We start from the raw sequence: 15295 nt of genomic DNA, 5'->3' as shown, positions 1-15295 counted from the left end.
GACATGTGCAGTTAGAGAGTTTGACATCATGCTGGCAAACGTAGGAAAATGTAATTAGATGTGAGTTTTTGCTTCCTGAACACATGAAAAAAAAAAAGAACTGGACCCTTCAGTTCCAGTTTTAGTAATTAGTAATAATTCAGTTCTTTATTTCAAACTGGTGCAGAGTTGTTACTTCAGCTCTCTTTTGACTAGAGTAGAAATTAAAACAATGATTTTTTTTTGTGGCTTTCTGAAAAAGGCCTTACAACTGAACAAAACATATGGTAAGCTGATATGTTGAGGTTTTACTACGAAAACATCTGAACCTGATAATCACTGCGGTTTTGTTGCCAAGCCACAAAAACAACGTTTACTCTGAGCTGTGCAGCTTTGTTACCACGCTGCTCAGACAGAGAGACTCCATATACCGTCAGTCACTCTCCAATAATACAACCCTCACCTTTGCCATTTTACCCACAGGCTGCTGGAAAAGGGACCCGGCTGAGGGAGGCATGAGAACAAAATGCAAGCTACCTGTTGGATGAAAAACAGGATTAATACTTCAGATTTCCTCTTGAGGCTGCTGCCCTAAAGGCTAGAAGCGTGGTTGCTCTACACGTGATAAGGTGTCGGCTCCCGCCCTGCGTCTGCTGTTTGTCACCGACTGCAGCTCCCTGGTGTTCGTGTTACTGCTCTCGGAGGAGCTGGTATGTCAGCACACCATGCAATCCTCCACATTCACTAAACCGTAGCCGTAGGGAGGATGAGGGTTGATTCTTTCATATCCGTAAAGGTCAGAGGGGAGGCCTCGTGTTCCAAATCCTGCTGTGCACAACTGGGGGACATTAAAGCTACATCTCCTGGAATCATGTGACTGAAGGCAGAAAATACATAAAGCCATTTGCGGCTTTTGCTGGTATCCAGGGGGCTGAAGCCCGGCTGCAAATATACATCCTGGGAGGTGGGATTTTTTTTTTTGGATAAATACATCAGATGAATAGTGATGATTTGGTTTCGTAATCTCACTTGGACCAACAGCACAAACCACCGCACTGCATTGTGCTGCTGCCATCTAGTGGTCAGACGTTGTATGTACTTGAAGAAGCACACAATTAAACACATGGTTCTTTCTTTTTTTTTTTTTTTACTTAAAATGTGAACACGTAGTTTCATTTCACAATAACGACAATGTAAAAATCAATTCTTCTCAAAATAAAATGCATCTGTGGCCAGTGTCATTAAAAAAAAAAGAAAGAAAAGAAAAGTTTGGTTCACAAATTGTACATACAGGCCACACAAAGAACATGGGCGAAAATACTTAAATCAACAGGATGAATTGACTCTTTCCATACAAAATTCATCGTTGACGACTCCACTGTACCTCATAACGTGGTCCTGAGGCCACATCGTTTGTCCCTTGTACAAAACTGTGGCTCTACAGAGGAGCGACGTCCATGGCAGAGACACAGAGAAGACAGTCCGAGGGATTTTCTCGTGCCAACGTGGGAAAGCATGTCATTAACAATTCACATATCGAAGCGAGGTGTGTTCAGATGAGATCACTCAAGTTCCTTGAACCGTGCGAACATGGCTTTGCGCACTGCTTGTTTGTAGGTGGTGTTGTCCCAAACGACCGGCTCCTTCTTCTTCCTCTGCTGAAGAAAAAAAAGAAAAGAAATGTTAGGTTTAATGAAGAAACAAGGAACAGGAAGCGATATCTGAATGACACTTTACACTTACCGGAGCAGATTCTGCCCCTAAACCAGGCCTGTCACTGGCTTTGTTCGTCTCCCTGAGCAGAGAGAAGAGAACAAACTGTTAGACCGAATATCTTTTGTCTCCCATTTCAGTCACATTAAACGTTTGCTATTACCTGGAGCTTCCTGCCCAGGTGTTATGGTGCTGCAGCTGCTGGTGGTGTTTTCTTCTTTTCTGTTCAGGTGATCTCGACGTCTCTCTGGCGTTCAGCTGTAAAGGACACATCGTACGTTTAATAATCAACTCACAGCATGACGCTCAGCAAATATTCTCACTCCATCCATGTCCACTTACTTCTTTCTCCTGGTTCTCAAGCGCCTCTAACTCCTTCTTTGACCTCTTGATCTTGAGGTGGATCTCCATATTTTGCTGTGGACACAATAACACAAGTGTTAGAGACTAAATCTGCAGCGTCACCGTCACCTCCTGTTCACAGATAGGTTAAAAGCAGTACTTTGTGCAGGTCAGAAAGCTGCTGGTGGCGGATTAGAGCATCCTTGTTGGGGAACTGTCTCCTACAGAGAAGACAAGCCATCTTCTTCCAGTCTGTCAGTTTGTCGTCCTTGTCATCTGGCTGGCTGCCCTGACTGCTTTTAGCTCCGTCGTCCTTATCTTCTTCCACCTCTTCGTCGCTTCCAGCTGCATAGTCGGACGCCAGCAGACCCAGAGAGCCCATCGGACGCTGAGAAACAAAGCAGACATGAATCTGAGTTGTCCTATAAGAAGACTAGGACAATTAGGACAATGAGGTACAATTAAAAAGGTCAACACAACACACTTGTGCTCTGACTGGAACGGGCTCTTACCTTTGACTTTTCATCTTTCTTTGGAGGAGCGAGCGGCTTCTTAAAAAGATCATCTCCACCAGAGATCTAGGACAAAGAACAGAACCACAATGAATAAACCATTGCAGAACTAAGTTCCTGAATTCATTGGAAAGTTGTGTTAAAGTTGGAGGCGAGTTTCTGACCTTCCTCTCGAAAATAGCAAAACCAGCATCAGCCGACTTCGACTGCCTCCTGTCGTCGTCCATTCCCATCTTCAGCACCGGAGACGGGGCCCGGACACTTTCCTTCTGACGGTTCTGGATCTTTGCCCAGCGCTCCATATCTTTCATGATCTGCAACAACATGTTTCTTACCCATTTGCCCTCCACAGTAGTTTGTACTAAACAGTTTGTGTGGCGATATTGTTACACAGACGCTACCTTGACTGCAGCAAGACTTTTCGGCTTCTCGTCTTTGTTGTCCTTCTCTTTGTCCTTTTTAGCCAAGTCGTCGTCTTCCCTTCTGTCACCAGCCGCTGTGGACGTGGCGAGCTCCGAAGTGGAGCCGCCGGCCGAAACCGGGACCGCTGCCGGAGCTGTAGAAGCTTGGGGTGGCAACGGTTTCTTCATTTCTAGAGGAGCGTCAGCTGCTGGGTTGGAAAGAATAGCCTGGTCTTCAGCAGTCATGGTCACAGGTTGGGTGTCTGCAGAGGTACCTCCTGGAACTGGGACGTAGGTCTTGGACACAGCATCCCAGTACATGTACTCCTGGGTTTGAGCGTTGTAGAAATACTGCACACACAAAGAAATGGTGAGAAGGGAGAAAGACAAGTTAGTGAGAATAAAAAACAATTCAAAGCACATTTATGGTGACTACAGGCTGACTACTTGTATAAACCTAATTCATACGCTTCGCTGTCTGATCATGGACTCATTCAAAGAACCTGTTTATCACTATTGACTGGTGGTTCATTGATTAGGTAAGGTGAGCTGTTTAGGTATACACCCCACTCCTGCACACAGTCTGAAACCAAGACAAGAGACAAAATACCAAAATAAAGTGCGAGATACTGGGTGTATGTTTTGATTGTGTGAAGGAACTGTTAAACACATCCTCTACAAAAACTACCGAAGACAGCACGTGTCATGTCTTAGATGTACAGTTGAGGCCAATTCATGCTTTCTGCAGACGCGTCTTCATCGGTACGTGTGATGTGAATTTTGCAGGACATCTGTCTGCTGTCCAGAGTTTGTGACGGTGCAGACTACACATGTGCTGGGAAATAAATGGTGCTTCCAACAAATGCTTGCATGCTGGAGGACAGACTGTACAATATTTTAAATTCATCATTAAAAGAACTGTAATGGAAGCAGCCACCACTTAACCTGTTTTTACTCCAGACAGACAATAAAGAATCTATCTATCTATCTATCTATCTATCTATCTATCTATCTATCTATGTTCGCCCACTCTGCTCGGCACACCTCAGGAACACCAGCTGCTATCTATCCCTTGTAAAAGAAACCTCTGCTGTCTGATTTCAAAGTCTGCATCGGTCAAGTCAGTCCAGAATTGGCCTTCATCTATTATTTTCCCTACTTTTACTGACTGGAGCACACATTTAAACAACACTGCATTTCCATACTTTGCCCACTTCTGGGGCTAGAGAAAGCACCGGTGCATCGCGTTCTCACCCTGGAGTTAGGATCGTAGTACAGTGTCGTCTCTGGATCGTAATAGAAGCCTGACGTGGCATCGTACAGGTAGTTGGTGATGTCTGGAGTGTCAGAGCCTGGAGGAAGCATGACAAATACATATATGATTAACATTAACTGGAAATAAAAAGAAGTGTTTATGATAGTTGTGTTATTCTTAATATTTAATAATCATTACTAATGCTAAATCAAAACAAACTTGAGTTGTTTCTCACCATAAACGTAGGCCTGTGATCCCTCTGTGGTGGCGCTCATCCCAGCTAAGTCTGTGGGCATGTGAGGCGCAACAGCCTGGTACGACGGATCCACTGGTGGAGCTTCAACATAGCCGACTCCCTGTACGGCGTTGAAGAGGTACAGTTAAACATGTGAATTTGAAGTAAGATGTTTAGATTTTTGCTTCCTGGTTTGCAGTCTACCTGGCTCACGCTGGGGTCTGATGACAGAGCAGGATTAGAGCTGCCAGCCATTAAATCACCTGGTGACAAAACAGTGAGACGACTTTGTGAGACCATTTTGCTTTGTAATAATGTAAACTGTATGGAGGGGGAACACAATACTATGAAGAGTCTGAAGAGTCACCTGGAATCCCAGGAGGAGGACCAGTAGGTGGCTGCAGAGGTGGCAGGAACGGTGGAGGCTGTGGGTACTGCTGCTGCTGCTGCTGCTGCTGCTGCTGCTGAAATAACAAACACAGAAGAGCACAGGTTGTCTCAAAGATCTGACCGTTCACGTCCTTTCAGTACAAAGCTAAGACCACAACTTACCCCCACCATGGCGGCCTCAGGGGGATACCCGAGGATAGACGTGTTTGGTTTATCAAAATCTCTTCTGAAGCTGAAACAAACCGAAAGAACAAATCAGTCAAGCGTTTTCGAGGGAACCAGGCCAGGAAGAAAACCTTTGCAACACGGTGGACTTACTTTTGGTTCTTAAGAGGTTTTGCAACCTCAGCATAAACTCTGACTCCATCGACGTACAGGGGTCTAGGTTTAGTGAGGAGCTCCACCAGACGGGTCACTTGCTACAGAAGGAGACAGAGTTGTGAGCTGGACGCTGGGCAAAACCACAACTCCTACATGAGCATGGGTTGACTGATATCTGTAGGTACCTCATGGGAGTCCATGTCAACGAAGCAGAAGCACTTTGCTCCAGGCGGCTTGGCCTTCACGAGACGAACATTCCTCTCATCTAGGTATGCAAACGGATCCAAGGCCTTCAGGATAGTCTCTACTGTGGTGGTAGGCTTCACATTTTTTATTATCATGGCTGTAAGAGTGACAAGAAATAATGTTTACTTGACTCAATTAGAATTATAACTGAACACACATATATGAATCGTAAACCAAACAGGCAGACTAAAGATAGAAAGGTCAACATACTTTTGCTGTCTCTAAACACAGAGTCAGGTTGTTGTGAGCTGTGAAGAGGAGGGTTGCGGTTGCTCCAGGACTCGGCCTGTTGCTCCATCTCTTGCTGCTGGAGCTGCTGGTCCACCTGCTGCTGCCAGGCCTCTGGAGTCAGGTCAGAGCTACGCTGCCACTGGCCGGGGGGCACCGGCTCCATGGGACCTTTTGGTTTAGAGCCATTCAGGTTTGTCTTCAACTCGTCTAAAGGTTGATCTGATCTGGGCAACTGGGGCTCCTGGAGTTGAGGTACTTTGTGATCTGATTCCTGATTCAAAAAGACAGAAATAAAGGCACATGTAACTAGAGTCTATTATCTGGGACGTGCTATGATTAGAGACAAACCTTTAGTTCTGCTTCCCCTTGTTTTACAAACACGTGACTTACTTTTAGCAAGAACATTTGTTGTGTTTGCTAGTAATGCAAACTCAACACCGTGTTTCGTGTTCACATCTACACACATTTTTGTCCCATTTGTTCAGGAAGAATGGCTAAGAATCGAAGTGAGCAACTGATATCTGTATTTATGAGAGAAACTCAGTGAAATAATATCCTACAGCTATGAAACTGAAACAACACTGAGGGAATTATAATCAAGTTACCACAACCTCTGTTATGAGACAGGTCAATTCGATTTACACAGTGTTTAAAATGTGAGCAAACCATTAATCAACTACAGTCATGACTTGATAATCCGACCCCGAACAATCCTAAACCTTGCTATCCGACAGGTTTTTAGGAAAAAACAAACAGAATCCATTAAAAACAGTCTTAACATACCGACAGCCTTGGAGTCCGACCCCGACATGACATTTAATGTCACCAATCAGGATAACGGCGTATTATCTGACTGAACAATCCCACAGATTGGCTACGTTCACACTGCAGGACTTAATGCTCAATTCAGTTTTTTTGTGAAATCCGATTTTTTTGTGAGTTCGTTCACATTTCCACTTAAATGCGACTTGTATGTGATCTGCTGTGTGAACTTCATACGACCCAAAAGTGTCCCGCATGTGCAGAAGAGGACACGACGACGTCACACGCAGTGAGCGCGCTCAGTGGATGGTAACGGTGGAGCGTATCTGCCACTCCCCCACTGCCACCGCCGATGGTGGAAACAGAAGTGTGAGCGCTAACTAAACTAGCATCAGCAGCCAAGTACTGCCTGTGTGGTCCGGCCACTTCCACCCCGGTCAGTTAGGTGTGAAATCCAGCGATGCGTAGTGTTCTAACAATATACTAGTTATTATAACAACTGTGAACAATAATTAACAACAAATGAGCCTTCAAGCATCAAGCCCTCCTTGTGTCTCGACCTCCGTCTTGACAATCCGACAGCCTTGCTATCCGACATAAAAGAAGGTTTTACGTTTAGTGTCGGATTATCGAGTCACGACTGTAGTTGTTTTGCTCCCTGGGCATAAAAAGAAATCATTTATGATTATTCCACTCACATGAACACCTCTTTCACACTCGTCTGGCTCGATATACTTCATGGAAGTTGTTCTAGTGCCAACCTTTAGGGACCCCTGAAAGAAAGACAGAAAATGTCAATCAGCATTATACTGTACTAGCAGCTGGTAGCTAAGATAATTCCAGTGACACCCAACATGCACTGTGGCAGGGTTAGCCCTCCTCTTTACTGCTGAGGATAACTGGGCCAACACTTATGGTAGTGTGCAAAGCCCGGGTCCATGACCGTCCTACACGTAGGCCACGTGCCCCTACACTAGTTTCAAGGGGACAACAAATTAAGGCTGGAACGTAGGATGTATTTCATATCAGTCTGCCATCTACTGTATCAGTAAAGAAAGTAGTTTGGTCCGTAACGATTCAGAAGATTGTGAAAAATCAGTTTTCTAAAGCCGAACACGAGACCCTCAAATAGCTTTTTTTTTTTTTTGTCCAACCAACACCCAAAGAAATGCAATTCTCTATCACACAAGAAAAAGACAGCAACTAGAGATTTTTTTTTTAAATGACAGACAATTCATCGATCATTAAACTAGTTGATTTTTTTTCTGTAAATCAATCAGCTGTATTACAAGGACTCTTCACCAGTGTAATGTTTCAAGGAGGAAAAAATAAAATCACTTCACACTCCCAAATTAGAACCACGTCCTCAGCGAATACAAACCAAACAGTGCCATCGTAGATACCATAGTTCCAGCACTGGACTGCGTATGCATAGAAAGAGTTGTTTCCAAGGAAAGGTCACGGTAAGTCTAAATGTATTCCACAAAAAGGCAGTGCCGAGGTTACGATGTGTGCATCGAATGTAGATTTACATCCACGCAGAATAACGGTATCAAAATCATAACGTGAGCACACAATTTGCTGTCTTAGTCCCAAACATAAAAATAAAAAAGAAATTTAAAAAAAACAGCCCAAACTAGAGTGACCTTTAACCTCTCATGACAAAGTGGGTAAAATCTTTGATGATGGCAAAATTACCGACCACACAACTAATGGCATCATCTAATTTTTACCCTGGCCTATCACAAGCTGCAGAACATAAAAAATAGTGAAAATAAAGTAGAACACAATCATCCAGGCTTTTAAAAGAAACAGCAGAAACAGGCGAGCCGCTACACATTTCAGCAAGAAACCAACTGATCCCATCTACCCAGAGACAAGGTGCTTGACCTAATTTTGTAAAAATATGATCAGAGCACAACAATCTGGCCAGCGCTGAAGATTGTGTTCAGTGAGTCAAGATGTAAACTTTGTTCACAAACTGCTCCGAGCAATCCGAAGAAGGCTGAAATGCCCAAAATCCACTGATGAGTTCAAGAGAATACCATCAAGAGAATAAGTCACAGATGACTGAAAGAGGAAGTTGCGAAATCATTTTTGTCACAGAAAGAATGCAGCAGAAACTTGAAGACAACAAGCGTCTACACGAAGCCATAATGCTCACTGTAAAGAAAACCAAACAAGCCAAAGAGCTGGACAAACTGAAATCTTGACCTGATGATGGCACTGATGACAGAAAGTCAAGTGAACCATAAAGTCCAGAAGGATGATGAGTATCTGCACCACACCTGTCATCTCATGGTGGTGCCAGAAGAAGTCGTGGAATCACTGAAGTCATGAGGAAGAATCTCGTGAACACAACGGACAACTGCACCAAATTTAAAGCCAACCAATAGTTGTTGAGACATTACACACACAAAAAAAAACTGAATATCAACCTCGCAGTATTCCAACAGGAAGTGTCAGAGGATCAAACAGAATCAGACGGTTTCATCCTCTGGGGAACATGAAAATTGCACCAACTTTCAATGCGATGCACCTAATAGTAGAGATTTGCAACTGGAGCAAGCAACCAGAGTCAACCACAACCCCAACAAAGCTGCTAGCGTAGCTAAAAGATCTCCAATGCAAGGTAGATGTATATAAACGCCTCTGGCAAAAAAGTGCACCTGCCTGAACTTTTACTTGAAAGCAATGCGACATGATCCAGCAACCCAGATTATTTTAAAGTACAGATACCATTAGCCTTTTGTTAACATCTCAAGCATCTCGACTGATGACAAACCGATTATTACCAATATCACATTCTAAAAAGTGAAACATATTCACAGGTTGTGCAAACCTACATTTTATGACTCGAAGGCGTCAAAGTGCCACAAGCACTGATGAAATTGTCATCGTTAACTCTTCATTAAAAACCTCTTTACTGTTTCGATAGTCCAATGGAAGGACTGATTTTCCCCTAAAAGTCTGCATTTTCTGGTTAAATACATTCCCGGGTTAAGTAGTTTGCAGCTGAAATCCTAAAAGCTAATATAGTCGGAAACCAGTTGATGTCTATCTGTGCACAGACACAGTTGAACGTTCATATTTTTACATTTCTCAGAAGTATTAAGACGGTAACCTGTGGTACTGTCGTGGCTTTGTGGATACGTACATGTAAGATAGGACCAACTGTTAACGGTTAAAAACATTTCCATCTAAGAATGTCAATATTCGACATCTTCATCTCCTCAACCAAGTTAAGCTCGCTAAAGATATTAGTGACTCCTTCCCAAGTTCAGCCCCTCCCCCATCTACTAAATGCCCTCTCAGCCCCTCGTAATCCTGATGGGAGAGACGGCCTTCGCAGAGTGACGAGGATGGGCCACCTTGTTGGACTCCATGAAGTGGACTGCATCCTCGAGGTTTAAAAACTCCACATAGGCCATATCGTAGCTGTAACCTGGGGACAGCATTTGAAATACAGATGGGTTTTTGTTAGTCAATGCCAGTCATGACAGTCACCCAGTGAAACATAAAAGAAAGCATTCGTGAATACATCAAGATCAGTGCGAGCGAGTATTTACACCCCTACTGACACACATACCTTTTCAGGAAAACATTTAGTTTTTTCTAGTCAGTCTTCTGTTGACTGACATCATAACAGACTTGAAAGCCTTGAACGGCTTTGATAAAGCCAAGCCTCAACAGACACATATTCCAGACCGTTGGCAGTGAACATTTGCGTGGTGAGCATCATGGAGACAGAAAAAAATTTGCAATTCATGCTTGTATCAAATTGAAAAAGGCACCCCCTTTCTGTGATGCTGTTTAAATAGATTAATGCAATATTCAGACATAATCTTCACAAAAAGGCTTGGCATCATGTAGGCGACATGTGCACAGCGATCCACTGAGGAAAACTCACTCTAAAGCAGATGCTTAGATCAGCAGGATGAACAAAGCACTAGCAAGGCGGTTCCCAGGGTTTTCAGGTTAGCTCACCTCCTTTCTCAAATCAGTGCTTAGAAAAAGTGTCCCTGAAGGACACGTTCAGAGAGTCACTTGTCACAGATCGCTTGTGACAGACACTGAGTATCACTCTCCAAAAGCTGCTAATGTTGAGTCCTACGTATCTCCTCTAATTGTTGGCAATGACCACACACCCTTAGACATGGAAAGGGATGGTAGAACAGAAACCCCCCTTCTTGCTTTACTGAGCGAGTTCGTACAGACCACCAACACCACAAGCAACCAAGAATGTAAGGAAAAAAAGAATGCGGAGGTTCGAATGTCGTAAAAGCGAAATGTCGAAGGGACACGTTAGCGAAACAACTGCCCCAAACACTCCCGCAAAGAAACTTGGTTCTTACCTGGCACAACATTTTTGATTTTCATCCCCTGCATTGGCACACCATCACGGACAGCGAAGGCACCGAGAATCTGAAAAGATCAAACCGAGTGAGAGTTGAGCCACATTTCAACGACTACGAACACAGTTTGCTAAGAATAAAAAACAAAAATAACGATGCTGTTCTGTTTGATTACCTGCTCCATCGTGGCAGTCTTTGGAATACCAGTTACGGATATAATATTGGACACTTTTTCTTCCACCGATGCGCTCCTGTAATCTTGATCCTTCCAGAAACACCGTGAAACATCAAAATAGGATTAAAAAAATACAAATATAACTTGCGAACAAACTGGTGACAAAAAAAGCCCCACATACCTGTGAACCAGAATCACTAAACTTTGAAGGTGTGATGGGTTTGGACTCTTTGAGGAGTTTCTCTGGTGCGTGAAGTTCTTCGTGTTTGTAGTCAAACACCCTTCCGGACCCTGTTCTATAATCGATGTCCCTGTAGTCTTGGTCTCGTGCCTGTACAGTGCTGTTGCTTTGGAAATCATGTTCTGCCCCCAGCTTACCCCTGCCAGGTCCTTGATTGTGTGGCATATCTTTCATTCCTTTAAAGCAATCGTTTGGCTGCTGAATCTCATGCGAGGGCTGATTCTTATCTTGATTGTAAGGGGGCCTTTCATCATGGTTTGACTTATTCTGAATATGCTTTGGGTCCCTTTCTCCAAGCCAGTGTTTACCCTCATTTTCTCTCCCAAGAGGGCCAGCTAGGGGACTCATTTCTGGGAGCGGATGGTCTTGTGAACCTTTGCTGCCCATTGGTGGAAGACCCATAGCAGGAAAGTGGTCAGCACGGTGGAAGCCAACATCTTTCCCTGGGAAGTCAACAGGAGGCTTATCCCTCTCCTGAAATGGTGGTGGATCCCTGACATTTGCATCTCGTCCAAAACCAACAGGAAAACTGGGTTCAGGTGCACCTCCCATACCTTTAGCCACATTGAAAAAAGGGGTCTTGTCCTTCCGACGGTTCTTCCATTCTTCTGCAAGTGTCATCTCTTCACCACTCCGATAATCCATAAGTGGACTGCCGCTTGAGTCTTGGTACTCTCTCTTCCCAACACAGTCTCCTGCACCCATGAACTCTGTCCTCTGAGGAATATCTGGAGGCATGTCTGGTCTTGCCCTGTCCACTGCAGGGACGTCACTGTTTCCAAATTTTAAAGGCGATCGATCTCTACCTCTAAATTCACCTGATGGTCCGGGGCGATTTCTGAAATCCATGTCGGAATCAAACCCGCCTCTTGGATTGAAAGGTGGCCCCCCTCTTCTGTCAGTGTCCATCGGTCTCCTTTCACGTGGGGGCAGGTCCATATCAAAGCGATTGGAGTCACCAATGCCCATCGGAGGTCTGTCATGCATGTCCCTAAATCCATCATTTCGCTCCATTCTGTCCATGGGAAACCCTCTTCTTCCATCAATATTGGGGTTGTTGAACCGTGGCATGTTGTAATTAAACGATTCTCTGTCTCCGGTGTCCATAAACCTGTTGTTTGGTTCTCGTGGTGGCATACCCCTTCCTCCCATGTCTACCGAGTTCCTGCCTGGCCCTGAGAAACCAGAAGCATTCATAAGTTTGTCTCGGATGGAAACTTCATATTGCCTTCGAAGGCTGAAGTCTGGCTCATCTCCAGGTCTGAAGAAATCTCTGTTTGGCTCCCTTCCTCGCATGTCACGTGGGTCCATATCACGCCCCCTCATCGGTGGCCCATCCATTCTCCTCATGTCCATGGGTGGTATATCTAGAGGTCTCGGGCCCATGTGACCCATGGGACCCATGTTCATCCCATCTCTGCCTCTGTAATCTGGCATGGGACGATCTCTGCCCCCAAACATTTCTCCACGATGATCACCACTGGAATAAAAATGATTGCATTAGGCTGCTGATTTGTTTAAAAAGCATATAACCAAAGAACAAAGCTTACAACTAAATAATACAAAGAGTAAAAAAATTAAAATTCAAAAAGTTTTCTTAATTGGCCATAAATGCACGCTGAGGTGAGCCATCAATTGCAGAAAAGTGAGAAATTGTTCATGCTAAACATGCACATAAATACAGGTATTCAGTAGTTTGAAGTAGGTAACACAATCCAATTAACAGAGAATCTAATAATGGACTAAATATATCAAAAAAGCACAGTTAAATTATGTGGTGGTGCCACACTCCCAACAATTTGCACTATAGGAGGTACTTTCACTGTGAATTAATTTGTCATGTATTTTTTGTAATTACCGATTAGTTGCTTGGCCTATAAAGTGCCAGAAATAGTAGATATTCAGTTTAAAGAAATGAGAAAATATTTACATTTAAGAAGCTGGAATTAGAAAATTTGATTCTTTTTCATTTAAAATTATTTGACACATTTAATCAGTAACCAAAATAGTTCATGACTTATTTAATAGTTGACAATTTTGACTGCTTTAAGGTGCAATTAGTGAAAAATGATATTTCTTTTTTACTGTTTAGCTGAAATTAGTCTTAAATATTCTTGAAAATTTTGTTGACTTTCTTCTATATTATATTTTTATTTTACCTTACCTTCATTTAATACCCTCCCCTAATATTCTGTGTTGTCTTTTTGATTTGTTTGCCCCCTTTGTTGAATAGTCATGCTGCTGTAACACCTGAATTTCCCTCCCTGGGTTTAATAAAGTCAGTCTAAATCAATGGGTGTGATCAAATGATGCTTGGTTACCGAAAGGGTGGTGGTCCGCCCCGTGGTCCCTGCCCTGGCCCTGGTCCATCCCACATGCTTGTAGGTCAGGTGCCTATCTGGAGACAACATTAAAGGTGAATGTGGATGAGAGCATCACATGGTACGTCCTTAACAATAAATCTGACAAGACACTGACTTCTGACAGCACAGCTCTAAATCCACACAGACGTGACGGTGTATATGTTCACATGGTGATGTGTTGTGTCGGTACAACAGTGAGGATTATTAAAAGATGGCTGCAAATATGGGACCAATAACAGTGGATGGGGTGACTGCTAATGGTGGCTCACAGAAGAGTGGCCTGCTAATTATAGCCCTCACTAGGCCTCCCAAATGTACGCCACAACACAAACAAACAGCGCCAGAGTTATAAATGACTCTACTACGCAGGAATTCAGCGTAACAGACCGAATTAAAACGCTAATTTTAGCCCATCTGAATGCGAGAGTCCATTGAGGCAAACCTGAGCCCGACGAATCAGAGACGAACCACAGGCTATCACAGCTAACTAACATTAAAAAAGACGGTTCATTAGCATTAGCCGGTAGCTAAGCGTCACCCTTCGCTGGCTTTCCATGTCACCGCTGTCGCTTGAATGTTTTTATTCATTAAAAACCAACCTTGGCTGTTTTTCGGGCTAAGTGTTGATATTGCGGAGGATTTTCGGCCAAATCGTAGATGGCTCCAACGAAGTGATGTAGAAAAATGGAGGCGAACCTTCTTCTTCTACGGTTCTGCGGCAGAGACGGAGCTTCTTCCTCGCTGTGTTAAAAGTATGTAGGGCGAATTTCTGCCACCTGGCGGTTGTTACACAGAACAACTAGCACATTCTGTTTAATGTCGGGCCCGTCAGACTGGAAACCATAAAACATATTGATTACACTGACCATAAAGATCACCTCATGACCCGTATTTCACTTTTAACAACTGTCTGTAGCCAAAGAAGTTAAAATCAATGACCACGTCTTTAATCACCATAAAACCTACATGTTTTTATTTTATTATTCCTGTTATGTCAAAGATCTGACTAACAAACAGATGGCATTTTATGAAGTAAGAATTTTGCATAGTTTAAATATTAAATTGTCGTTTCACTATAAGTGGAGAAATGCTTTGCCTTCATTTATTAAAATGGTGTAAAACTTATTACTATCCCTTTTCCTTTTACTGTTGCCCAGGCATATACAAACCAACGTAAGCTTGACCGTGACGTTAGGACACTCCTCCAAACAAACTGCTCACCGGATCAGCATGGTGGGTGTCAGTCAAGCTTTAAAGGTATTGTCACACTGTTACACCACGATAAATTACACTTTAGTCACTGTAAATTTTCTATTTGGCCTTAGATTGGATTATACAAGTCCCCTGCTCATACTGAACCTCAAAGCCACAGCAAAGATAAAGAGCTGTTTCATTTTATCAAGTGGAAAATATGCGTGTCTCTGCATGTGGTGCAAGCATTGTTCATTACTGCATTAATTAAGAATAATTGCAGACAATTTTGGAGATAATACATGTCAATTTTGTTCTAATATGAACCTTTAAAGGCCGAATATCTAATTTGTGTTAACAGACAAAAACCTAACAGTTTAAATAACGACAAAAGATCCATCCATCCATCCATTATCTATACACCGCTTAATCCTCACTCAGGTCACGGGGGGCTGGAGTCTATCCCAGCTGACTCAGGGTGAAGGCAGGTTCACCTGGACAGGTAACCAGTCTATCACAGGGCTACACTTAGAGACAGACAACCAAGCACACTCACATTCACACCTACAGATCATTTAGGATC

At 43.4% G+C, this 15295-nt stretch overlaps 1 protein-coding gene across 7 annotated transcripts; it reads right to left on the bottom strand.

The window, feature by feature from the left end:
* Positions 1–1105: 1105 nt before the first annotated feature.
* On the bottom strand, positions 1106–14200 carry rbm6 (RNA binding motif protein 6). Of its 7 annotated transcripts, none has more exons than XM_008286199.1 (23): positions 14121–14200; positions 13480–13556; positions 11099–12638; positions 10918–11007; positions 10743–10812; positions 9759–9832; positions 7086–7160; positions 5605–5896; positions 5334–5491; positions 5146–5246; positions 4990–5059; positions 4805–4901; positions 4642–4700; positions 4438–4558; positions 4202–4299; positions 2948–3298; positions 2711–2860; positions 2547–2612; positions 2195–2422; positions 2035–2109; positions 1856–1950; positions 1723–1774; positions 1106–1637 (listed from the first exon to the last, which is right to left on the bottom strand). In XM_008286199.1, the coding sequence occupies exons 2-23, from the start codon at positions 13533–13535 to the stop codon at positions 1542–1544; spliced, it is 4014 nt and encodes a 1337-aa protein (XP_008284421.1). In that variant the 5' UTR covers positions 13536–13556; positions 14121–14200; the 3' UTR covers positions 1106–1541. The 7 variants fall into 7 exon arrangements, with proteins under 7 accessions (XP_008284421.1, XP_008284437.1, XP_008284429.1 ...); XM_008286215.1 differs by having other exon boundaries at positions 1106–1634; XM_008286207.1 differs by having other exon boundaries at positions 4805–4898.
* Positions 14201–15295: the final 1095 nt, after the last annotated feature.

Source organism: Stegastes partitus, unplaced genomic scaffold (assembly GCF_000690725.1).
Source record: "Stegastes partitus isolate 25-593 unplaced genomic scaffold, Stegastes_partitus-1.0.2 Scaffold10, whole genome shotgun sequence".
Lineage (NCBI taxonomy): Eukaryota > Metazoa > Chordata > Actinopteri > Pomacentridae > Stegastes > Stegastes partitus.
This window is presented reverse-complemented; position numbering and strand designations above follow the sequence as displayed.